This window comes from Natator depressus, chromosome 1 (genome assembly GCF_965152275.1).
Source record: "Natator depressus isolate rNatDep1 chromosome 1, rNatDep2.hap1, whole genome shotgun sequence".
Taxonomy (NCBI): domain Eukaryota; kingdom Metazoa; phylum Chordata; order Testudines; family Cheloniidae; genus Natator; species Natator depressus.
The window spans coordinates 305486401-305513179 of NC_134234.1; the positions used below are offsets into that span (position 1 = coordinate 305486401).

The following is a 26779-nucleotide window of genomic DNA, read 5'->3' on the forward strand; positions in this document are numbered from 1 at the left end:
GACTGTAGGCTGGTAAATCATATTAGCAGCCTGTCTCCCCATCAAGCTGCTACTTGCTTTCCAGCCCTGGGAAGGTTCAACAAATCAACAGGAGCACGGAAAACAGAACATCAGTCTAATCTAGTGTTTAAGGTGAAGTTTTCAAACCCAATCTAAGAAGATCTTTAGAGCAAGCAACAAGCTGAAGGGCTCAGAAGGTGGTACTGACAATGAAAGAGTGTTGAAATATTGAGAAGCGCAGTACTTGTGCATTTTTAATAACAAGAGGGTCAACAAGGACACAACTCCCTCAGTGCCAATAGATGCCACTGACTATGGAAATTGCCACACCAGGGCTATAAACGCTCTCAGTTCATCAGCTTTCTTAAACAGTTCATCAGCTTTCTTAAACACCCTAAACCCCCTCAGTGGACCTTTAGTCTTGAATTAACAAACCAAAGCAATGAAAGAGGGTGCAGCTTGAATGGCTGGCATTGATCCCCAACTGTGTTCAGCACTGCTACAGGCACTGAAAAACTCTCTCCATTGTCAATAGAAATTGACAAACCTCCTCTCCTAAATAGTACAGCTGAGCCAGGCTGGATCCATGCAGCTGTAAAGGGCTCCACTCTCAGGGCCCAGGAGCACTCACAATAGAACAATCATGAGCTCTTTGTCAGCCCCAGACTCTGCAATTTTCTAACAAGGATTAAAGTTGTTTCTCGGCAGTGCTGGTGAAAAGAGATTTAGCAACATACCGTGCTTTCTTCATGCAAGTTAAAGAGAAGTAGTTAAGGAATTTCATTATTCTGTTGACTATTGGAAATACAAAACAAATATATGAAATATTCACAATCCTTTTTCTTGCCTAATCTATAATGTTTTGAGAATTATTCAATTAAATATAACACTTATCTTCTGAAAGCAAGCACTTCAGATATATTTTTGAAGTTTTATAAAAAGGTGCAGCTGTTTGCCACCTGGAATGAGGACTCAATACATACTAATACACAATGCCTTAGACCTTCTAGGTCTGATATTCCTAAATCTGAATCACAAGGCCCCATAGGGTTTCTATATCTTGGCTATTCCTGGCAAATGGGCACTGTCAAGAATGCTGCTTTTGATGAAGATGAGAGAAAAAAAAATTGTAACATTTCGTGGAAACAAAGCTGTAATATTTTTTCTACTGATGTGTTTAGCTTCTTATTGATTAGGAATTGGTGCTGTACAAACAATGATAGGTTTTTACCTCCTCCAGCTACACTTGTCTCAATAGGAACAATAGCAGAGATTATACTTTCCACTGGAAAGACTGTATGTCAAGACAGTGAAAGCTAAACTGCCAGTGTAAAATAAATATTAGTGTGTTTAGAATACTATAGCACCTGTATCAACATATATTATTATTTAGATGCATAGCACTAATGGTATGCTAAGTGCTTTAACACTTCAGAAAAAAAGTTAAATCATCAAAAGAATAATGAAGTTAGGTTTAAAAAATGCAAATTATAAAAAAATAAATAGGGACATTAAATAATATGGACATTTTCAATAGACAGAAAGATCTGTTTAGTTACCTAATGTTTCAATCATTCTATATTTTCCCAGCTATAAAATAGGGATAATGATATTGACTTACTTTGTAGAGGTCTTGGAGATCTACTGATGAAACTGCTATACAAGACCTAAGTATTAATTATTATTATTATTGTATCTTTAAGGACACTTTTTGGGCTTAGGAATTATGGCAAATGTTTTCTTATTTGGGTAGTGAAGTTACACACTTAACTCCGTATGCATACATCTAGATAAGTGGCTGGATTTCCAGAGTTATTGAACACTCAACTCCCATTGTTTTCAATGAATGTTGTAGATGCTCGGCACCTCTGAAAAATCAGGCCAATTATCTTGGTGACTGCAAACAGATTGGGATGCCTACTTTTATATATCTTGGTCTTTTAATTTTTTCAAAATCTGACGTCACAAGCTCTGTTTGCCAAAAGCTGGGAATGGGTGACGAGGAACAGAACCCTTAAACAGTGAAGTGGCCTGTTAACTGGTAACAATCTGCTATTGTTTATGTTGCATTTTGAGTGTCAATAGCTTTCCTTAACTTGTAAAGCTACATTATATCTACAGATAATTTAATTTATATTTCTGAGGTCTTCAGTCAGGGTGCCACAAAATCATTTAACTAAAACATATTTTCTCTAATGCCAAAGCACATCTATATGATACTCAGCTCTCCACTTCATTGCACAAATATTGAAGCAGGATAAATATGAAGTTATCCAAGTCTGGGCTTGATCCCACAGCCCTTCCTCAGACAAAACTATTGGCTTCAGTGAGAGTAATTCCTAAGGGAGGATTGCAGGTTTGTGTTTCACGGACCAAGCCATGTCCCAACTTTATGTTGCAGCTGTGTTGGATTATGAAGTTAAGCACTGTAACAGGTTACCTCTGGAGGCTGTGGAATCCTCACCACTGGAGGTTTCTAAGAACAGGTTAGACAAACACCTATCAGGGATGATCTAGGTATTCTTGGTCCTGCCTCAGACCAAGGGGATGGACTGGACAACCTCTTGAGATCCCTTCCAGCCCTATATTTCTATGATTCAATGTATGGTCTCTCCTCAGCAGCCTAACTTATCTTGGAAACAGGTGGTCCTGGTGAAGAAGGAAGGTTAATGGTCTCCAGGAGACCTTGGAACAGACTGCGGGAACTGGACCGTTCACACACATAAGCTTCATCTTCTCTAAGCGGCTTCTGCAGATCCTGCCCCTCTCACCTTCCTGATTACTGCAACAGTAACCCAATGGAACTGCCCTGGGGAAGAGGGACTAGGCCCAGATCTCCAACTTGCTGGCCCAAGGGAGAGAGGAGCTGATGGGGAGGGAATAAGAACATAAGAACAGCCACACTGGATCAGACCAAAGTCCATCTAGCCCTGTATCCTGTCTTTCAACAGTGGCCAATGCCAGGTGCTTCAGAGGGAATGAACAGAACAGATAATCATCAAGTGATCCATCCCGTTGCCTGTTCCCAGTTTCTGGCAAACACAAGCTAGCGACACCATCCCTGCCCATCCTGGCTAATAGCCATTGATGGACCTATCCTCCATGAATTTATCTATCTCTCTTTTGAACCCTGTTAGAGTCTTGGCCTTCACAACATCTTCTGGCAAAGAGTTCCACAGGTTGACTGTGCATTGTGTGAGGAATCTGTTCCCTCCAAAAGTAATTGGTGTGTGTGGCTGAGGGAGCTTTGTCCACTTTCATTCTAGGGGGACAGCTCTTTTTCAGAGATATCCGCCTGAAGATTCCCATCTTGGACTACAAGACCCATTCACTCTTCTTGGTTACTACCTGACAGCTAGGAGGGCTGGGGAATTCCACTAGCTAACTCTTATGGAATTAGGGAGATACTACATATGCAGAGTGCCTCCCTGAGGTGATCCCTTAGCCTCTAGGTGTGGTAGAGACTCTGCTCCTCAGCAGAGAGCATGAGGGACAGGCAACAACAGATCCCTCTGTAGAACTGTTCTTGAGGTGAGAGTGTGTGTGTGTGTATGTGAGGGTAGGGGTAGTCAGCATGTGATTATTATTTGTTCCACAGCTGTGTAGGCAGCTCTGAAGTTCTGGTGGACTCCATGCTGTGGATGCAGGTGGGATCAGCATTTGGTTCTAATGGCCCAATCTGGTAAACCCTTTCTACTAGACATAGGGCTTAGTAACATGAGTAGCGACTCCTCATCGTATTAAGCAACTGCAGGAACAGTCTTTAAATATGCAACTTTTAATTTTATTTTACTCTAAAAAACCTGTCTGTTCTTTATTAGAGGAGTAACTAGAATATTTTTATTGCTGCTCCTGGAACTTTATTTTTATCTTGGTAAACCAGTAATTACTCTACACAGAATTCTTTAAAAAGTAATTGCTTCAGGTAAACAGTGTATGGAGCTTCACCTTTTAGTTTGAAACATTTTTAGAATCCAGTGGCATTTTTATGCTGCACACATTTTATAGAACACTGAGTGTACAGAGAAGTGATATTTGCAAATATGAATTTGCAGATAGTACTGGAATTAAGTTGCCAGAATTGAGTGGCCTCCATATTTATGATCACTGCTCAGTAGAACATATAGCAAGCATCTGTAGTACAGTAGCTTCTTGGCCTAGGTGTGCACTTCATATATATTTGCTAAGCCTGACTACATTATTTTATTATGATACACACACCCACACAAAAGTGTTACAGTTGAAGGTGCATTTCAATTGATTCTTTTAAAAAAATCAATATGTTAAAAAAACAAATATTATTAACTGTATGGAAATGATCAGTTAAGGAATAGCCAATAACCGTCTGCCATACAATCCTTCGTCACTATCACCCTCCCTCTTTTACACACCCAATCTTAGTATGGCCAACTCGTTTTGTTGTGTAATGAAAATATGCTGCTGGATGCGTTGATTTTGTATGTTATTTTCATTGTGTAGTAAAGATTCAAAAAATAATATAGTTCAAAAGGTTTATTAAGATATGTCATCAGATATTTCATAGTGTGATATGATGAAGGGGTAAAATAATATTTTAATGTATGACTGGTGTAATTTGGTAATATAATGTCCATTGATTGTATGGTGTTTTAGGTTTATGCAACTGTAGGAAGGCCTGATAAGTTATATTTTATAACTACATTAACTATATTGTGTATCCGATAACGAGAAGTTTTTCTGTAGTGAGTAACGTTGTAGTAATATGTTGGAAATGGGTCCCTTCAATAAATAAAATAATCAAGATTTACTGATCTCCAGTCATTTGTTATTTTGACATTGGCATACATATCAGACGCTTTTGGGGAGGGCAAAATTAATGTCAGGCAGAGGTGTAAATCTGATGGAATGATAATGATGAAGGATTGTATGAGCATAAAGAAACTGGATGAATCCTGTAATTGTTAATTTGTAGATGTGTGAGTTTGAGGTTCACAATTTTGTGATGAGATGTCTAATCTTGGTTTTGGGTGCCAACTAGACTCCATTGAAACACACTTTCAACCGTAAAACCTTCTGGTAATGAATATTTGGGGGGGGGGGGGAATTTCCTCAATTTGTTTTTTATAAATTTTATAAATCATAAATTTAAATCTGGGAAATAAGGTCCACAGAAGGGGATCCTTACTGTAACATTTTATGAGGCCCAGTGCATGTGGAGTTGTGTGTGTCTGGAGTTGTATCTGTGTGGATCATGGGGTTAGAGGACAGTGGAAGGGAATGGAACTTTTTATCTACACTGTAAACTAAGTGCTTAAAGTTTTCTATCTAGAAAATTTTAAATATTTAAAATTTATCATGGATAAAGTCTCCATTTCCCCATCCCAATTCCTGTACCCCATTCTAGCCAATTCCTGTATACCTTCCTACTCAAGTATCCTGCATCCATTTTCTATGCCTCCCCCAGTCCCCTGCACCCTTTTCTATGCCCCTGGCTCCCTGCACTTCCCCTTCTTTCCCCACTGCATGCTCCGCCAGTCTCCTGTCCTCTCATATTTTTCTTCCTCCCACAGACACCCCAATCCAACAAATAGTAGCACAGTTCTAGGTCACCCAGTCTATTCCCCTTGAAACTCACGTCCCCACTTCTACAGGCCTCCTCCTGGACTCCTGCTCATCCACATATCCTCCACCTCAAATCTCTCCCTCTAATATTTGGAAAAAATTTAGAGCATTGCAGAGTGTGTGTATGTAAATAATTGCTCTGTACAGCCTAAACTGTATCCACAGGTAACAGGAAGGGAGGAGTGAGAAAGAACAATACTGCAGCCGGCCACTTTAAGGCACTGATAACTGTGCAGATCTATTCTCTGCCCAAACCCATTGAAAAGGGAATCAGGATGGGACTTTTTTCAGCCTGGTAAAGTGACAAACAGACCTTTATTGCTTCACAAAGTCTATTCTCTCCTTACAGCAAGGTGATCAGCTTTCCTCTTGTATTTTGGCCTGTACTTAGAAGGAAGAACACTTCCTTTTCCCCTCAGGGCCCCTCCTCCTGCCTTCCTATGCCTTTATTTATACCCCTACTTGAATGATCCCCTAATTAGTCTCTTCCCTGCCTACTTTAGTGAGGGGTTCATATTATCCACTTTTGTAATCGAGCCACCAACACCTCCCTTGCAAAAAACAAACCCAACAAAACTACTCACCCAAACCACAGAATCCACATGGCCAACATTACCAAACAAATTTGGAGTTTGTTGGCTGAGCCGTTTTGGGGATAGGAAGAGCCAAAAACTGTTAGGATCATTTTAATAAATATGTCACTGAGGGGGAAACTTTTAAATCCCACAGCTTTAAAATTCTTTTTCTGATTTTTTTCCAAACATTCTAGAAAAACTCTGTCATAGAACAAGATATGGCATGTTCCATTTCATGGGGATTGTTTTTCTGAAGAAAAGTCAAGTTTTTTTATTTTAAACTGAGCTCAGGATTGGAGGCTACATAACTGTGGAAGTACTGTCATCCATAACAAATGTAAATGTTCAATACATGATATACAGTAACCATCCATCCACATATTGTATACGACATTGCTATCTCAGAGACAGATATAAAATTCCAAAATAATTTGTTTGCAACATTTTGGTAATGTTGTAATTGAAACTTTTATCATCTGCATCTCCCTTCTGCCTTCCTCACATACGATAGATGCAGACTGAAGTGGGGTTTTGCAAAATTATCTGTACACAAAGATAATTATCTGTGCCATCCAGACCTGGACATCTGTTATGTTATCTTTATTTTAAATATTTTGTGCTAATGTAGGGCTTATTAAAGTGAGAGAGTAATGGCATTGGAACATATAGCTTCTCCCCCATCTCCCACCTCTGCCCATGCCCTTCATTCTTAAACTGCACTGCTCTATGCTCTCACAGTACTAGGGCTTCCTTGAGCACCTACTACCAGTCATGCCATATTTGTGTGCTCTGCTGTATGTTGTGGTTCTATGATATAGACCAATGTTCACCAAAGAACAGAATGAGACCAGTCAGTTAATGTTTCTTGAGCTTAAGCCAACACAAATCCCCAAAATAAATAAATAAAAGGTGAAAGGCCACTGTTAAAATTACTTCATGCTATCCCCATCACTAATGTCCTAGTCCTACAAACACTTATGCACCAGCTTAACATTACCATTGAGAGTCATCCATCAAAGCCAATGGAACTGCTAATGTGTAAAGTTAAGGACATAAATCAGTAATGCTCAGATCCTAAAATGGCTTATTTTCAGGCCTGGTGGCATTGCCCCTTATAAAGGAAGCTCTCAATTTACATCTGAAGTTAGGCAAATATGTTTAGATTAGAGCATTTTAAAAATGCTTGTCTCTTTAATCTGGATGTTGTTTCTATGACATAACTCCTGGTTTAGTTCTTTTCAACTCTGATGCGCACATCTTTTCCATTTCACACACCTGCATTCTTTTCAACCCACCTTGAACTTCTCCATGAACTTCTCTTCTGTGTTTTTACAATTTGGTTTGCATATTTTTACATATGTGCAGCAGTGTGCACAGTGAAAAGTGAAGGACAGGTGTTAAGCCTAAGTTCTATGAAAAGATACATAGATATATGAGGGAACACTAAAAACGAGGCCCTTCTCTTGGTTGAAAGAAATCCTGAATTCATACATGTGACCCCTATGCTCATGGAAATCAGTGGCAAAGCTCTCACTGAATTCAGCACTGTAGGATCAGACAAGCAGCACTTACTACTGATGTTTACTAACTTCACAAATTGTTTCAGATAGCTTGCAGCTTCTTCTCATTAGACTATTCTGATTTACAAAGGAACACCCTATTTCTGCTGCTGTATACCAATTCTCATAAAACGAGAGCACTCTCACTGGGTGCCCCTCATTCTTGGCAGTTTCTTTACATGGTGAATAATACAGTTATGTTTCTGTTTGTGAATATTTACACTTAGGGTTGTTGTTGTTGTTTTGCAGTGAGCATGACCCAGATGAGACACAAGTAAAAAACACCAAACCTGCATGGTATGGTTCCAGAAGCTACGAGTTTCACCTGCTGACTCTGTGTGTGTGGATTACACTACATCAAGAAATCAACATGCTCTAGGTGGTACTTGTGCCTGGCACTTCATGGTGAACAAATATTAGATAAGACAATACAAATGGTACAATCCCTATTGATTTTCCTTGACTGCACAGAATGTGACAGCTGTAGGCACAGTTAACACTTACCAACAGCCTCATCTAACGTTTCAGTGCTGGTTTATATGTGTAAACTTGTAAGTGTCCCATAAATTTCATTAAGGTACCAGACACTTTTCAAGCCATCTAGATAAAAGATAAAATACGTGTAACAAGCTGCTTATTTGCACATAGTCCTAGTGGGACAAAAAGGTTAAGGGATTTAATCTTGACTAGGTGTTGGGAGGAGTTCACTGTTTGCTCAGATTGGTTATTTTTCTTGATGCACAGGCGTGGATGGATAGGTGCATTTAAAAGAAGTCTAAATAAACAGTGGGCAGCATAAATATTTCTAGTAGAAGACTGTATTGCCAACTGCAGGCATTTACAAATCATGAGTCAGACCCCCAAAAATCATGAGGTTGTCTTAAAAATGAGATTTACAAAATAATCCGGGTTAGGATTTTTTAAAATTTGACTTCTGGTTTTTGAGTCTTTAGGATTCACATTTTCAAGACTTTCTCCGCTACCATAAGGCTTAGAAATGTACTTTTTCTTTTTTTAAGTGAAAGCCGAGATTCGCAAGTAATCAGTTGAAACCAGGAGCTGGAGAAACTCTAAATAATATGAAACTCATGATAAAAGCAGAAGAGTTGGCACTGTTGAGAAAATGACTTCATTTCCCTGTTTCTTGTTTTTTCAGCTATTGTACAGATCTCAATTCTTTCCTAGCATCTAGCTCAGAGACTCTTGCTCCCCAAACTGCGGCAGTTTAGAGGAGTCATGCAAATGACACAGTTAAGCTTGTGAGGAATAAGCGGCACACATCAACTCCATGGCTGTATCTACACTACAAGCAAGGGGTGTGATTCCCAGCTTGTCTAGACATAGTCGTGCTAGCTCGTTGAGAGCTAGTGTGAGTATAAATAGCAGTGTAGCTGCAGTTACTCGGGCAGTGGCAGCAGCAGCATGGTTCAGCCATGCCGAGAACATACCCAGAGGGTTCAGGCGGGTTTGTGATTGGCATGGCTAACCTGTGCTGATGTTGTCCATGCTACTTCAACTACACTGCTATTTATACTTGCTCTAGCTCCCACTGAGCGTACATGGCCTGGGAAGCACACCGCTAGTTTGTAGTGTAGACCTGGCCCAGGAGCGCAACACACTGACTGAATTATGGCACATACAACCCCTTTACATAGGTAAAGGAGGGTGACAATAATAAGATCCAAGATGGAGGCATCAAGGACTTAAGGAAAAGCATCATCAAAATGAAGAGGTGGGGAAAATTTAGGACCACACTGGACCACCCACCATGCTAAGGCCCAGGTCATAATAGTCAGAAAGAGCCAAAGGAATTACTTGCAAGAATTCTTCTATAGAAAAACAGTCCATTAAACTCTTAAAAATGCTCACAGTGGATTCCACCTGCAAGTTACTGTGCACACTGGTCCTGATCTTGCTAAGCACATGCTTAACTTTAAGCATGTGAGTAGTTCCATTGATTTCAATAGCAGTGAGCTTTGTTGGATCAGTGCTAGACTGAGCTCTCTGCTTCTCAATAAAATTTGGGGAAAAATGTTCCTCTATTCTTTATAAAATCATACTGGATTATCTTTACCAGATTTTAAATGGTCTATTTCTTTTCTATAGAGCTTCTCATCTAAAAAAAGAGTGGGGAAAATTATTTAGAAAAAATAACTACACTGCAGTGGACTTTAAATAACATATTTGCAAGATACTGATAGCTTGTGTACGTATGCATGTGTGTGTGCACAAAACATCTTCATTCATATTCAATGTTTGGTAAAAGCGCCTGAAAAATAAAAATATTTGTTCTTTTTTTCACTGGAAGGAAAAGTGATACTACAAACTGTTTTAAGGAGACAAACATTCTTCCAGTTCAAGAGAAAAACGGAGATCAATTCACATATGGAGGGCTTTTTTTTTTTTTTTTTTAAATATTAGGCACAATTAAAGTTGAGTTAAGGCTCTGGTGGAAATCTAAAGAGCATCGGCAAATCTGAGCACTGCTCAGCTTTTGAATTGCTTTTCTACTTCTCAGTTCTTTTAAATGGTTTTCTATGGCAGGAACATTTTTCTTAATTAGTCACAGCTAATTAGCGTTCTGGCATAGACAAGTAATCAGAAATGTCAGAGCTGCAAGGCTACATCTCCCTAATCCTTTGATAGTAATTCAGCCTCCTGGGAGGGCCTCAAGCTGCGGTAAGTAGTGGCTGACAATAAGGCAAAATTAGGTGGGCAGCAGACCATTAGGATAGAAAAATAAAAAGCACTACCAAATCCTGCTGAGCACCATCAGGCAACTAACTACACTGCCAGATGAGGTGCCTGTTTAAGCCTGTGTTGTTAATTAGCTGATTCTACCAGACCTGCCACATATGTCCAGGTGCATCATGCAAAGATGTGTAATTCTGGGTTTGTGCCAAATGACAATTGTGTTCTTCTGCGATCACATTTCAAGAATCTGAGCAAGAAGTCTACATATTTCTTGAAGATTATTCTGAATTATCAAAGAAATAAGAAGATCAACAAGCTACAATACATTTGCTTGTTGAGTTTCTTTTAGGTAATTAGGTACGCTCCTCTCAAGTTTCGCAGATTTTAATTCACATACAGCTTTAGAGTCAAGTCAAGGCCTTTAACCAGTCCACGCCTAGTTTCAACTTGTCAGAGTTATCTTGGCATATAACCTAGATCAAAAGTAAACCTTTTTATAAAATCTTACACTTGCAAATCATTACTTAACTTTGACAATGACGATTATTAACTAAAACTAACTTGACAGGTAGTAATTTGAGAATGTGCAATTTTTTCAAAATAAGACATTAAATTTTGCTAGAAAAACACTGCTAAATACTAAATACTACATTAATGTTGCTTTCTGAGACAGACATGGACAACATCGAGAACAAACCAGTACAACAGAAAACTCAAAACTCACACCTAAAACACATTCTTACTCTAGCAAATGTCACCAGGAAAATAAATTATTTTTTATTTACTAAGGAGAAACACACATTTTTAACTAGAGATCATTCTTTCAAATTATTATAAATGCTATATAAAAACATGCAGCTGAATTGGCCAATAAATTGTTTGCTTCTAGATACTAGCAGACATAACAAACACACATGAATTAAACAAGCACTTCATATCCACCCTTCAGCACATAATGACATACATGACATAACAATCTTTAGAAATAAACTATTACCTCAAACAGCCTCAAGTACATCAATGAACTTATATCATCCATCCCTTTCTACTAATGGAAAAGGAAAATAATGGTTATGACATGGAAACATGATTAGTATTCAGTTCAGCGTGTTGACATTATAACCAAAATAATGTGATCAATCAGTTTCTTTTGACAGAAAAAATTAAAAATAAATAGAATGACTGGTTATGACAGGTCAACAAAGTTAATGGCTTATATTTGAACATCTCAAATAGAAAAGCACAACAGAATACAAATAATATAGGCTATGGAAAGCTGGGAAAAGCTGAAACATTGTATGTTATACGTAATAAATCCCAGTGTTTCTAAATTTCAGAGAATACTGTATGAGTGCTTTACCCTTCATTTCTATTCCTCTAATCATTGTAAGTGTTCATGCATACATATACAGTGACCAGCATAATAAGGCCATGATGTTGCAAACACTTAGGAATGTGCTCACCTATAGACACGTGAGCAGTCCCACTGAATTCAGTTGGGCTGTAGGCCATATAAAGGCCTTACTTATAGGATGGGGGGACTCTATCCTGGGAAGCAGTGACTTTGAAAAACATTTGGGGATTGGATAATCAGCTGAACATGAGCTCCCAGTGCAACTCTGTGGCCAATGGCAAAAAGAGTTAATGCAATCAATCCTAGGATGCATAGACAGGGGAATCTTGAGAAGTAGTATAGAGATTATTTTACCTATGTATTTGGCACTGGTGGAATACTGTGTCCAGTTCTGGTGTCCACAATTTAAGAAGGATATTGATAAATTGGACAGGGTTCAGAGAGGGGCCAGGAAAGCGAATAAAAAATTAGAAAGCATGCCTTACAGTGATAGACTCAAGGAGCTCAATCTATTCAGCTTAACAAAGAGAAGGTTAAGGGATGACTTGTTTATAGTCTATAAGTACCTACATAGGAAACAAATATTTGATAATGGACTCTTCAGTCCAACAGAGAAAGGTATGACACAATCCAGTGCCTGGAAGCTGAAGCTAGCAAAACTGAGACTGGAAATATGGCATCAATTTTTAACAGTGAGGGCAATTAACCATTGGAACAATTTGCCAACGTTGTGGTGGATTCTCCATCACTGGCTATCTTAAAATCAATATTGGATAGCACTTTGGAGGACAGGCTTAGATTTCAAAATGATCTTGATAAATTGGAGAATTTGTCTAAAATCAGCGAGATGAAATTTAATAAAGAGAAGCACAAAGTACTACATTTAGGAAGGAAAAATCCAAAGCACAAATACCAAATGGGGAATAACTGGTTAGGCAGTAGTACTGCAGAAAAGGATCTGGGGTTTATAGTGGATCACAACTTGAATATGAGCCAACAATGTGATAGAGTGGCAAAAAAGGCTAATATTATACTGAGGTGTATTAACAGGAGTGTCACATGTAACACACAGGATTCTACTCAGTATTGGGGAGGCCTCAACTGGAGTAGAGTGTCCAATTTTTGGCACCACCAGGGCCAGCCTTTGGGAAAATGGTACCCTGGGCAAACCTGTATTTTGGTGCCCCTGGACCCCGCTACCTCCATGGGCTCCTCACCCATCCCCCCTCACTCCTGCTGCCCCTCTCCCCCAGGCTCCCCACCCATCCCCCTTGGCCCCTGCTGCTTCCCTGGGCTCCCCCACCCTCTCTCATCACCCCTGGGCCCTGCTGCCTCTCCCCCACCCATTGCCCTGAGCTCCCTTCCACAGCCTTGCACCCTAGACCCACGCCATTCCTTGCCTCTTGATCACGGCAGCCCCTGACCATGGTGCCTTGTGCAGTCACCCATGTCACCCATCTGTAAGGTTGGCCCTGGGCACCACACTTTAAGAAAGATGTGGACAAATTGGAGAGAGTCCAGAGGAGAGCAACAAAAATGATACAAAGTTTAGCAAACCTGACCTCTGAAGAAAGGTTAAAAAAAATTGGGCATGTTTAGTCTTAAGAAAAGAAGACTGAAGGCAGACCTGATAACACACTTCAAATATTCTAAGGGCTGTTACAAAAAGGGTGGTGATCAATTGTTCTCCATGTCCACTGAAGGTAGGGCAAGAAGTAATCAGCTTAATGTGCAGCGAGAGAGATTTAGATCAGATAATAGGAAAAACTTTTAAACTATATGAATAGGTAAACACTAGACTACACTTCCAAGGGAGGTTTTGGAATCCTCATCACTGGAGGACAGGTTAGACAAATACCTGTCTGGAACGGTCTGGATATACTTGGTCCTACCTCAGTGCAGGGGGCTGGATTAGATGACCTCCAAATCTTCCAGCCCTAGATTTCTATGATTTATGCTTTAGGGACTATTTTGGGGAAGTTCTATGGCCTGTGTTAGACAGGTCAATCTAGATGATCTCAATGGTCTCTTGTGGCCTTGGAATCTACAAATCACGTGCCAAAAGTTAAGCAAGTAAGTAAGAGTTGGCAGGGTCAGGGCCAAAGTTCACATTTGCTAATAGTTACTACACTGTATCATCTAACTTATCACAGTGAGATTAACTGTTGGCAAATACTGACTTTTTAATGGTGTTCACTTTATGTACATGGCGGCAAAGAGTCCTGTGGCACCTTATAGACTAACAGACCTATTGGAGCATAAGCATTCGTGGGTGAATACTGCTAGAAGAGGGCCTCATCCTCCCTGATTGAACTAAGCTCATTATCCCTAGCCTGATTCTTGCTTGCATATTTATACCTGCCTCTGGAAATTTCCACTACACGCATCCGACGAAGTGGGTATTCACCCACGAAAGCTTATGCTCCAATAAGTCTGTTAGTCTATAAGGTGCCACAGGACTCTTTGCTGCTTTTACAGATCCAGACTAACACGGCTACCCCTCTGATTTATGTACATAGGTATGCATGTGGTAACACACATGTATTATTATTTCAATAATGAAAAAATAAAGGTGGTTATTGTTGGGTTGTGGGTTTTTTGTTTATGTTGTGTGTGTGTGCATTTTTTGTTTTGTTTTATTTTTAAGAGAAACAGAGGCCCAAATTTTAACCTAAAATAATGGGTAAACCTACATGGCTTTACTGGCTTTCTTTTGTCTTAAAGTTTCCTCTGTTACTTAAAATGGAAATTGTTTACTTAGACAAATTTACTACTAATGTGATCTTGACAAAATCAGAACAAAATCATATAGTTGCTTAAACTGGAAGCCTTTCAACAGGAGAGATCTCAATGCAAATATAATCTATACCACAGGCCTCGTTGGAGAATGGGAATAGGAATATTTTTGAAAAAAGCCTAAGGTCAACTTTTCGTTTTCAGATACACATCTGTGTTTATTGCACAAATTATAAGAAATACATCAAACTGATAAGCTACCAAAAGAGGTGCTTGAAAGAGTTACATTAGCAGAAAAAGGAAGAATTTGGATCACTCAGCAGTGTATTTTACATAGAAGCACAATTCTTTGATGTGTGAAAATTTAATGTAATCCAATTTCAGTTTTGATCTACACACACTAGCTTCTCATTGAATAAGTCTAATGCCAATTAAAAGTGCACATGAAACACAGAGCTATTCATCTTATCTTAACAATTCAAAACAGAACATGTATCTAAGTTCAACCACACTGGCTACTGAGAAATGCTTTTTTAAGGGCCCACTCCTGTTCCCATTGACTTTAATGGTATAAGATCAGACCCTAGGAGAAAGTTTATATTACTGGATACAGGGTGCATTTAAATTATTTGCATGTGAAAAGTTTGTGCTTGGATAAATGGGAAACTCTCAATGTTTATTCAGGGCTTCCCAAGCCAATTGCCTAATGGAATGTTTTAACAAGGGAATTATGCTACTGTAATTCTGTTTAAGTATTTAATTCTCCAGTTCACCAAGAACCACTCTGAGGGCCTTCATTGAAAACAGGTAATGGTTCAAAGAACTTAAGCCTTAATAGATACATCTTGATTTAAATATACCGATTAACCATTATTTTTAAAATTATTTTTAATTTTACATGAAGCTATTTAAAAGACATCTTCACTAGACAAAACTTCTCAGCAGCTCATTTTTAATCATCTTATAAATGCAAGAGGATGTTTATCAGCATGATTTTACTAATTATGTACTGCACCCTGTTGCATCATAGAAATATAAATGGTAGCAAGTGTTTGCTTTGTATGGTATAGGCAGAAACCTAGATACATTTGGCCCAATTCACCACTGCATTATTCCAGTTTTATCCCAGTGTAACTTCATTGAAATAAATGATTTCAGTGGAATTGCATCAGCAAAAAACTGAAGCAATGCAGTAGTGAATGAGACCTATGACGTATACACAAGAAATTTTGAAGGATAAATGTTCATATTAAATAAAAAATAACCGTAATATACCCAGGGCTCTGTCCTGTTCAAATTTGCATCTGTATCTGCTGGAACACAGAATAGCTACAAGACTCCCTGGGTCATTAGCTACTGAGGTTTTACTCTATTCCAAAGGGGGTATTTCCCTTTCAGAAACAAACATGTATTGGCATATTCTCCCTTCCCCCACCTGCCAGTTTCTCATCTGATGAAAATGAAAAAATATTTCAGTAGTAAAACAATCTGCAACTGTAGTCAGAAATAAATGGCTTGGGACAGCCAATTAAAAAGTTAATTACAACTCATTTTAATCCTTCCATAAAAATACAACTTAATAGATCTATATACAAAGGTTACGTAGTCTTTGCTAAATTACTGACACTAATAACCAGAACTTAATCCTACTCTCAGTTATACTGCTCTAAATCCAAAGTAATCTCATTGAAGGCAAGTTGCATTCTATGGGTTATTCTAGATTTACATCAGTGTAACTGAGAGCCGGATTTGGCTCCTTGTTATACGAAGTGAATGTAATATCCCATAACGTTCATGTTTGTAATAATGTCTTTCTGATTTATTTCAGTATGACACCACTTCATCTCTCATGCATATACAAAGAAAAGCAAAGATGTAAGTGGATGGTGTGAAAGAGAGTACCTTGAATACATTTTTTTCTGCCTGAAAACTAGTGTTAGAGACAAAGGGTGTGATTCAATTCCCGTTAAAGCTAATAGAAAGCCTACCATTGACTCCAATGAGAGTTGGATTTGGCCCTAGACATCTATTAAGTTTCAGAAAATTACAACTTAAGCAAGAAAAAAACTCCCCTATCTCTTCCCCCCTCCCTAAAACAGACACACACACACACACACCAGGAAACTTGAAAATGAAACATATGCTTGCAGATTCAGTGCAATACCAAACTGAAGCAGAAGTTGCTAACACAGTTTTAGTGCTTTGTGAAAGCGCCAGCTGGATGGATGATAATTTTTCTACCCCTGCAGGGCATCAAAGCTTTTATAAAATCTTTCTTTTCACACATATTAACACTTAGCTTATTAAAACAGATGATACTTTTATTGTAAAACTGCCTAGGAATGTCTGGAAATATAAAGTACAAGAGATAAGTCTCATTTTGACCACCCAATCTAACAAACAACAAACACTGACATGACATATCATGGCTGTGAGTCTATGTTACAGGACCTTCTACAACTGCCACAATTGAAGTGTCACACTAGAGGCTGTGAATTGCTGTTATGAAAACATTTGCAGTAACATAATTAAATGAAACTGCCAGAAAAGCTCTGTAAAATGCTGAGTAGATGGTACACAAATAAATACATTTCAAAGTGAATATAACATTTCAGAAACAGTATTGTAACGGACTGTATTAAGCTGTCTCAAAGACACAGGATTACTTTCTCTGTTCAGATTCCCATATAATCAGAAGTGATTGGTCTCTTGATCCAGATTTCAGACATATAACAAAGGAATTTAGATTTTATTACCATTTTTATGGGCTTGGTACTTTCAACACACATAAGACATGACCACCTCATAAAGCTTCTAGTTCAGAGACACAGACAATACAGTGATGGTCGATGCCTGAAGCAGTGGAGATATCCAGATAGAGTGTGGCTGCAGGGCTTTGTGGATGAGGCTTGTGTAAGGAGGGATTTGGACGATGAGGCCATTAAGAAGCAAAGGGAGCGGTTATAGGGAGATTGGGGAGTGAGTAAAGAAAGTGTGTGTGATGACATGGGCAGGAGTGGTGTGCAGGGTCTTAATGGTGAGGATGAGAAGCTCACTTGAAATGTGAGGTCAACAGGAGATGGGTGCAGTTTTGAAAATATGAGTCCTGTGCCTAAATAAGCATTAGGCTAACTTTAGGATTCTGTATATTTGAAAATTTTGGACTAAATTTACAGTAAGCTAAGTTCCAAAAGTCACTCAACAAAAACAGCTGTTAGAGATCTGGAGGAATGTCGCATAGTTCATTTGTTTTCTTACTTTATCTGAAGAATAAGATATAAGAATTGTTATTTAGGGAAAATACCTTTTCAACTGTGTCTCCATTCACTAAGAACATCCATTACAATACAATTCTGTTCATGGCACTTTACTTCAAAATCAAAAGGTGGAATAAAATGAAATTGCATATCACATAATGATAAAATGATAGACTAGTTAAAATATTAATCTTATAAAACTTTTGATTTACTCATTCCAACACAGACAGCTCTCATGCAGGAAATGCATACAATTAAGGCTATCTTTAGTAGCAGAAGACAACCAAATAAAAAAGCAGAACAAAAATAGGCACAGGGAAAAGCATCCTGACCTACATGCTGAATGCAATCAAAATGCAACTTATCCCTTTGAGATGTAACCATGATGCCAGCACGCCTTGCAAGGGTAGTTACTTACATCAAACAACTTTTCTATATACATTTCCTCATTGACCTTTTCTCGAAGTATATCCTGGTTTTGCCGAACAAATGTAATGTAGGTGTCTGCTAGATCCATTCCCGGTTTCTGCGGAAGAGAGAGACCATAAGAAAAATGTAACTCACCTAGAAAGAGGTTATTTTAAGATTGTGAGATTATTAATATTGAAAAATGATGTAAATATGTACAAACTGTTTTAATTAAAGTTGCTATGAACTTTCAATCAGATGCCATAGTAAAGCAGGATTCAATATTAATAATTCCTATTGTAATTTCATGAACATTTTTAGCCATCTACATATACTGATACACATTTAGGGTGAAATCCTAGTTCCACTGATATCCACAGCAAAACTTCCATTGAGCTCAAAGGAATCCAGATTTCACCCTTAGTGTTTTTGGTATTGCTTGCTGGATATACCCTTTGGAAGTTCTGAAATACAGAGGCACTACTACTTATGAACTGGTTAACAATGAAGGTAAAATGTCAGGATATATGCTCCTCTTGATCTGCATGTACAGCTTCTATCAGCACTAAGGGAAGGTGGATGCAAACAGAGCAGGGAGAACATACTCCCATAATATTTAAAGTAATTTATGTCCATAAACTTATGAAAGATGACAACTTGTATGTGGGTATACAAATACATACACATTTTATATATCTAATGTCAATAATTGAATATAGAAAAGTATGTATATTAGATATGAAACTAAAAAGATGGCCACATAAATCAAAATTATAAATCAAATTAAAAATCAGAAAAAAACCACAGAATCTCATGTTGCTGAAGCCCTCATACACCACTTCCTTGGTACTGGTCCAGATATTCGTTTGCTCCTAAAGAGCATATGACAACTCATAGAGATTAAGGAGCACAAAGGTGGCTTTAGATCCCCTTTGCACTCCTTCAGACATATTCTGGTTCCAAGGTGCAATTGAGAGCAGTATGAACTTTGGGGATCCAAACTGTCAGAGGCTCAGGTTTGTTAATAAATATCTACACACCTCGGCCTGATTCTGATCTCACAGCTGATAAAAATTAGCAGTATCTCCACTGAAGTCAGTTGAGTTATAATAGCATATAAAGCTAGTGTGATACTAAAATCTAACCCCATCTTCCCCATGCCTTGCGCTGGTATAATGAGCAAAGGGGATGACTATGGATGGAGCTTTGTAACAATATATGGGAAAACAGAGAGGATGGTCACTGCTCCTGGAAATGTTTGCTAAGGGTGAAATATTCCCCTCCCTGCATCAAGCCAAAATTCTTCAGGCTTTGCACGGGGGCCGAAGAGATTGAATTCACATACCACAGCCCAAAGGCAGGATGTAGGTAGGCTAGGTTGTCTTTCCATGTCTATTCCACTCTAGCTGGAATGGTGGCTGCTAAAGTGTTGTATCCATAAATGCGTTTCCATTCGACCCTCCCCAGACAACCCACTGTCCATATTGGACTACTGAAACCAGATAGGAGCCTCCTTGAAGGTGAGCTAAAAAAGGGTTGAAGGAGTATGGACAGCCTTCTGCAAATGTACCACTCTTGGGTTAGTTTCAGTCTAAAAGTATAATTTGTCAAAAAATAATATTTTATGATGTTTATAGTATGCAACTGAAGGACAACTGTTATGATGATATAGATCAGTGTTTTTCAATCCGTGGGTTGTGACCCAGTATTGGGTCGCGGCATGTCAGGCACTCGGTCGCCTTGCTTTCGTCAGCATCGCTGACCGGGATGTTAAAAGTCCCGTTGGCACTGCTGCCCAGCTAAGGCAGGCTAGCGCCTACCTTTTCCGACACCGCACTGGGACCTGGAAGGGGCCAGCAGCAGGTCCAGCTTCTAGGCAGGGGAGCCACAGGGCTCTGCGCGCTGTCCCCACCCCAAGCACGGCCTCTGCACTCCCACTGGCCGGGAACTGGGCAATGGGAGCTGGGGGTGGGACGGTGCCTGTGGGCGAGAGTCACACAAAGCCACTTGCATGCCTCCGCCTAGTAGTGGGACCCGCTGCTGGCTGCTTCTGGGGTGCAGTGCAGTCCAGGGTGTCAGGACAGGCGGGAAGCCTGCATCTGCACCCTGCTGCGCCGCTGACTGGGAACCACCTGAGGTAAGTCCATGCCCCAACTCTGTGCCCCAATCCCCTGCCCCAGCCCTGAGGCCCCCAAACCAGAACCCCTTCCTTCACCCCAAACCCCTCATCCCCAGTCCCACCCCAGAGCCTGCACCCCCAGCCCTGATCCCCTTCTGCACCCCAACCCCCTACCCAGAGCCCCATCCCACACCCTGAACCCCTCATTCCCAGCCCTACCCTGCAGCCCAAACCCCAACCCTCTGCCCCAGCCCTGAGCCCCTCCCACACACCTAACCCCTCATCCCCAGCTCCATTGGGTCATGGGCATCAATTTTCTTCAAATGTGTCCCCAGAATAAAAGTTTGAAAACCACTGATATAGCTCAGATGATGGTACTGAATGTTATGCTATTTATCTGATAATACGTCTTAACACAAAAAAATGTTTCTAAAGCACTCGCACTCCAATCCTTAGGTCTGGCTGAGCTTTGCTCAGTGTACAACCTCAGTGGTGGGGGAGGGAGGTGAGTGTATGCCACCTTTTCATTTCCTGGAATACATTAAAGCAGCCGCAAACAGCTTTAACTTATACCTGTCTGTAACAGCTTCCCGGGGCTGTTATTGCCAGAGCAGCACAATGACCACAGCATACATCAGAATCTGTCTTTAATACATCTTTAAAGTATGATATTTAGCATATTTTAAAGGATTATATGTAAACCCATTTATATATTCAAAAATACCTATACAGAAGATTTCAAAAACATGGCTATTTTATTATGCTATCATTGTATGGAATTATGTTTTTACCAGACCTTATTATCATGTACTTTATTAGAAGAGGGGTATAATTGTGTTTGTGCACAAAGGCAGTAGGACTCCCAGGGCTTGTCTACACTACTGCCTAAGTCAATGTATGTCAAGTCACCCAGGGGTGTGAAAAAGCCACCCCCCAAGCAACGTAAGTTACATCGACTTACAGCAGTGTCTACGCTCTGCTATGTTGGAGGAAGAAGATCTCCCGCCAACATAGCTTCTCCCACCTCTTGCTAAGGTGGAATAATTATGTTGACAGGAGAGCACTCTCCTGTCAGCATAGCGAGTCTTCACCAGACGTGCTAGAGCAGCACAGTTACGCCGATGTAGCACAATAGAGTAGACCAGCCCTAGCACAGAGAACCTGCTGTACTTTCAGAAACGGCAGCTAAGATCCCAGTGACATCTACCACAATAACAGGATGCAACATTTGAGAATATTCACCACTCAGAAGTCCAATTATCCAGCCCCTCAAGACCACTAACAAAATCAGATACTCTTTGTTAGAACAACTCCTTTCACTGAATCTACCAAGGAACAAATCTGGGAAGACAACCCAGAATAAGGGATTCACTAACATATATGGAATTTTTTTATATATATATATATATATGGAATAAGGGATTCACTAACATATATGGAATTTACTACTTTTGCATAAATAACAGGGTCTAGGCCTTCATTTTCCAATATATCATAATATGAACGAGAAAATGTAACAGTAGAAATTATCACATACACCCTGATGTAACATTCCTTGCACATCCAAAATTCCCTGTGAAATACTGGCAGTTCTTTGCACACTTCTGTTTTGTGCGTGCAAGAAAACCCCACAAACACTTAGCATTTATATAGAACTATCCATGTGTAGATCTTAAAGGAAAGAAGGATCAGGATTTAAATTTGGGTCTACAGAGTTCTGAGTATAGCTGGTTGAAAATTTTTCAACAGAACAGTTTTCTACTGGAAAACTCTGTTTTGTTGAAGCAAATGTTTCACAGGAATGTGTAGATTCCAAGAAAATTTTCAATGCACAAATTTTGAAAACATTTGAATCAATATGGAGTATTTTGTTTGTACTTTCTCATTACTTTATTTTTCAACTTTGTTTCATTTCACTCTGACCTAATTTTTTAAAAATTATGTAATATTTTACCTCCTGTTTCAACATTATTAAAATGATCATTTTGATATTTCAAAAATCAACATTTCAGAATTTCCATCCCATGGTAAATTTCAAAATGTCAGCTTTTTGCCCTGATTCAGGATGAAAAGAAATTTCAAAATGTTGGACTTTCCCGTGGGATGGAAATTCCATTTTCTGACCAGCTCTAGTTGTGAGTGACTTCAGCATGAACAGATTTCAATGAGAGTTGAGGACACAGCACCTTGCAGGATCATGGCCAAAATGAAGGGCATTTGGGAAGCACAATTCTATTTTTGCAGTTCACACAAAAGACCTATTCTTAGACATTTGTTTCAATCACGTCTCATCAGTTTAGAAACTAAATCACTACGTGAAGGATATTCATAACCTATAATACAAAACTATATACTTTCATTCAGTATACCTATTTAAGATTGTTAGAAAAATATTTCAGCAAACCTTAGGAACTTGCTGAGTCCTGATATGCATGAGACAGAAATAAAAATGGTTCTGATTTGGCATGACAATGGGAAAATATTTTGAAATCTGTAAACTGAAAAAAAAAATCTATCAAATTAGGGACTCATTATTGTTCTTGGGGATAATTTTTCAAAATACACACAAGTCTCCCATTGAAATGTTAACCTCTAACATTTCTATGATACATGCAAATTTTGCTTTCACTAAGTTAAGTAAAGAAATGTTTGTCCTGAAAACAGTCAAAACTAGAAAAAATAACATTTCCCATTAGCATCAACTCTTTATTTTTCTTTGAGATGTTTACCTATTCTTGAAGCTGTGACATATGGGAATTTCACACCTAGTGAATATATTTTCATGTAGCTTGTGGCATGAGACTCTAATCATTAAAAGAATATACACAAGTAAGAGTAACTGCAACAGCTGGTGACATTTACCCATTACAATTACAGTTCTTAAAAACACTTTATCCTTTTTTAATGTGTGTGCAGGACAATTATTTCTGATAAATTACTGAAAAAATGTAATTTTCCTTTTAAACAGTTTCTACTTACTGTACAAATGTGTCTGGATAAGGAAGATTATAACTGGTCCAATGTTCCTTCATGGTAGGTCTCTCTGTTTTAAAAGCTATGGCACACTGATTCATGAACTCATTGAAGCCATTACAAGCTGTCCCTTTATTGCATGTCATTTGGGATAGACACTTTAAACAAATTTGACTAAATTAGTAATAAAATAAAATAAAATAAAATAAAATTAGTAATATAAAATAAAATAAGAAAACAGAGTATATTCACTGTCTCCCTACACTGGGGAATATTGCATTTATTTGGCCTTCTTCAAATATGTGAAAGAAAAATATATATTGTAAACAAGTGACAAAACAGGATATGTCACTGTAAACTGTGTTTTTAACAAATAGAAAAGTTTTCTTTTTTCATAGGGATGACTTCTTTAAGTTGAGCCATTTATATCAATATATATCATCATTCTCTTATTTTGGATTTTTATATTTAAGAAAACAAGATGAATATCAAATTTGAAAATGTGAGAAAAAGATTAAGTCTCATTAGCAATCAGAGACTTAAATGACAAACGGATACTAAGTTGTATTTAAAGTAACTATAACAAGCTATATAGCAATGGACATTTCAGCAGACTGTTATGAATATCAAATAGATTATAACTGTGAGCACTTTTATACCAAAAATATCAAATTCTCCTTGTATGGAACTCCTACTGAAGTCAATGGAAGGGAGCTACCCACATGCAACTGAGAGCAGAATTTAGCCTAGTAAACTTAACTGAATAAGCATAAAGTTTTTTAATGGTCTGACATCTTACAGGAAAGGAATAACCATATTTTAGGAAAGAGAAAAGTTACTGTACTATTGTTTATTTAATTCAGAACAGTAGGCAGGATGTTTTGAATTATCAGAGATTGAAAGAGAAAGTCACAAAGAAATTAATAGAAAGACTAGAAAGACAAAGACATCAAATGAAATACCAGGAAATGAAATATTTTTAATAGGGTTACTATGTCGTTGGTTACACAAGTAACTGAATACATTGGCAAGTGATTGAGTTTAAACAAGGGTGTAGGCTTCAACAGATTCTTTCTAGGGTTAATCACTAGTTAACCTGGCAAGATGAACACGCTGTTTAAAAAAAAAAAAAGAAAAAAATTCCTTGTTAATTATATGCTGCAAGTGCTCTTACTTCCTGCTGTAACACCTAATCCCACAGGTGCAGGTCGTTTCTTTTACCATTCACTGGTAGGTGGTTTCAACTCCACAGTCATTTTTTCAGAGCAACAGATTTAGATACAGAAGAAGCTGCTTAACCTTTCACTAGAGGTTAACAGTACTCCAGAAAAACATTGTCATGGTGCCTATTTAAGAAGGAGACAAATTTATAAATACACTCTTCCAGTTTCAAAGAGGATCCAGAAGCTACATTATAATTGACTTAATATGAAAGCACATGTCTTTTCCCCTAGAAAAGCTCGCCTGCAGCAACAAATCAAAAGTAATGCCATATTGTCTTAATTTCTGAGAGTTCAAATGTTTACAGATGAAAGGTGCAACAAGTGCTACTCCTCTTAATGTTTCCCTATGGTTGGAGAGATATAGCTTGGTTGTTGTGTTCTGCTTCTACAATGGAACAGCTTGTCACAACCTCAGTAGAAACCACACGTATTCGTAAATGTTAAGTTATGTTTATTTTCACTTCACCATTCAAAAGAGACTGTTACTTAGCAGAGCATATTAAACATACCCATGTTTCTGGTGTTACTGAGAAAAAAGTTAGTTTTATAGGGATTGGTATCATGAAAGCGTTCATTCCTCAGGAGCTTAAAATGGACTTCATACTATACCTATCCAGGAACAAAATTCTCCTGATTTCATTGTAACTCATATTTGAGTACTTATTTGACTGAAGGAAGGTATTTTCAACTGAAGCACTTAGCTGCAAAGCAGCCAGGAGCGGAAGGGGCTCTGGGGAGGAATATGGGAGCCTCATGTTAACATTCCACCACTATACTGAAGAGAAGGTTGGGGTGAGTTCCCTGACTTTGAAGGAAATCACTCCTCTCTAGACATAGTTAAATATCACTGCCAGAAGTGACTTATCCCCGATACTCATTTTTAAGGCTACATTTTAGTCACGGGTATTTTTAGTAAAAGTCATGGACAGGTCACGGGCAGTAAACAAAAATTCACAGCCTGTGACCTGTCCATGACTTTTACTAAAAATACCTGGGACCAAAGTAGGGGGGAGGGGTGACGTGGTTGCTTGGGGGAGGGGACAGCACGGGTGCTAGGGGAGGTGGCCCAGGACCCCCGCGGGTGCTGTGGAGGGGAGGGTTGGCAGGGCTGACAGGGGCTCCCTACCCAGCTCCGCATCCCTGCAGCGCCTAGGTGGCAGAGGGGCACAAGTGCGGCTGCTGCAGCTCCCATTGGCTGGGAACCACAGCCCATGGAAGCTGCAGGGGTGAGGCCTGCAGGCCCGGGGAGCTCCCCCAGCCCCTCCACCACCTACGACCTTCAGGGCCATGCCAGTGGGAGCCCCGACCCCCAGCATCCTCCAATCCCCTGCCCCTAGCCGTCAGCCCTTTCTCACACACCCAAACTGCTGCTGCTGGCCCAGGGGCTGCCCAGATTGGGCAGCCCCTGAGCCAGCACCAGCAGCTGCAAAAGTCATGGAGGTCATGGAAAGCCACGCAATCTGTGACTTCTGTGATCTCCGTGACAGACTCACAGCCTTACTCATCATTGTTTGGCTTTGGAAATGACCAGATGGCACCAAATGGCAGCAATTAAAAACATTATTGGGGTAGATACCCTGGGAACCCCCTACAAGGTCTTCATTTCCCCCCCTCCACTCTCACACTTCAAACTGGACAATTAGGCAGAATGCTATATTAGCTGTACACTTAATTAGTTTGCAAGATAGTGCTGCGCCCCTATATGATTGTTGTATTTAAGAAAATGATTTTGTTTAAATGGGAAAACCAAGGAATAGAGGTCCTGATCCCTCACCCTTCCTTTTGGAGAGCAACAGGCAACTGGGCACTGGGGGAAATTTGAAAAGAATGCTGTCAGACAAACCTTAGGTCCCAGTCCTGCAGCCACTTGTGCACATGCATAATCTTATGGGTGTGAGTAGTCCTACCAGTGGTGCTACTCAGGAGTACAAGTATTAGCAGGATCAGACCTCTAATTCTCTAGTGCAAAGGGTCGTCAGCAAGCTGCAGCTGCCATGGCAAAATCCATTTTTAAACCCTGTTTTTGCAAAGAAATATATTTGATTTATATTATTTTAACTTTCTTGCTGACTGGAGTGGTCATGCTTCAAATCTCCACTTGCCTGTTATCCCCAAAAGTATGACAGGTTTAAAGAGAGACTGCACTGAGCTTGCTCAGTATCTCACTGCACGCTAAAGCTTTACCTTCAGACTCTACAATCATTCATATAAATGGATTTCAAAATAGAAGGGACATATTTCCAGGTTTGTGTGTGTCAAGCAGGAGAAATTATTTAGCAG

General features: G+C 39.2%; 1 protein-coding gene across 16 annotated transcripts in view; it reads right to left on the bottom strand.

Annotated features, from left to right (window-relative positions):
• The window catches only part of CADPS2 (calcium dependent secretion activator 2), a 555767-nt gene that overhangs the window by 10748 nt on the left and 518240 nt on the right, over nucleotides 1-26779 (bottom strand). For 8 of the 16 annotated variants that reach the window (XM_074942337.1, XM_074942332.1, XM_074942338.1 and 5 more), the window contains one exon: nucleotides 18195-18302. In XM_074942337.1, the coding sequence (XP_074798438.1) occupies nucleotides 18195-18302 (108 nt within the window). Of the gene's footprint in view, nucleotides 1-11426; nucleotides 11478-18194; nucleotides 18303-26779 lie in introns of all 16 variants that reach the window. The other 8 variants (XM_074942329.1, XM_074942327.1, XM_074942330.1 and 5 more) reach the window with 2 other exon arrangements.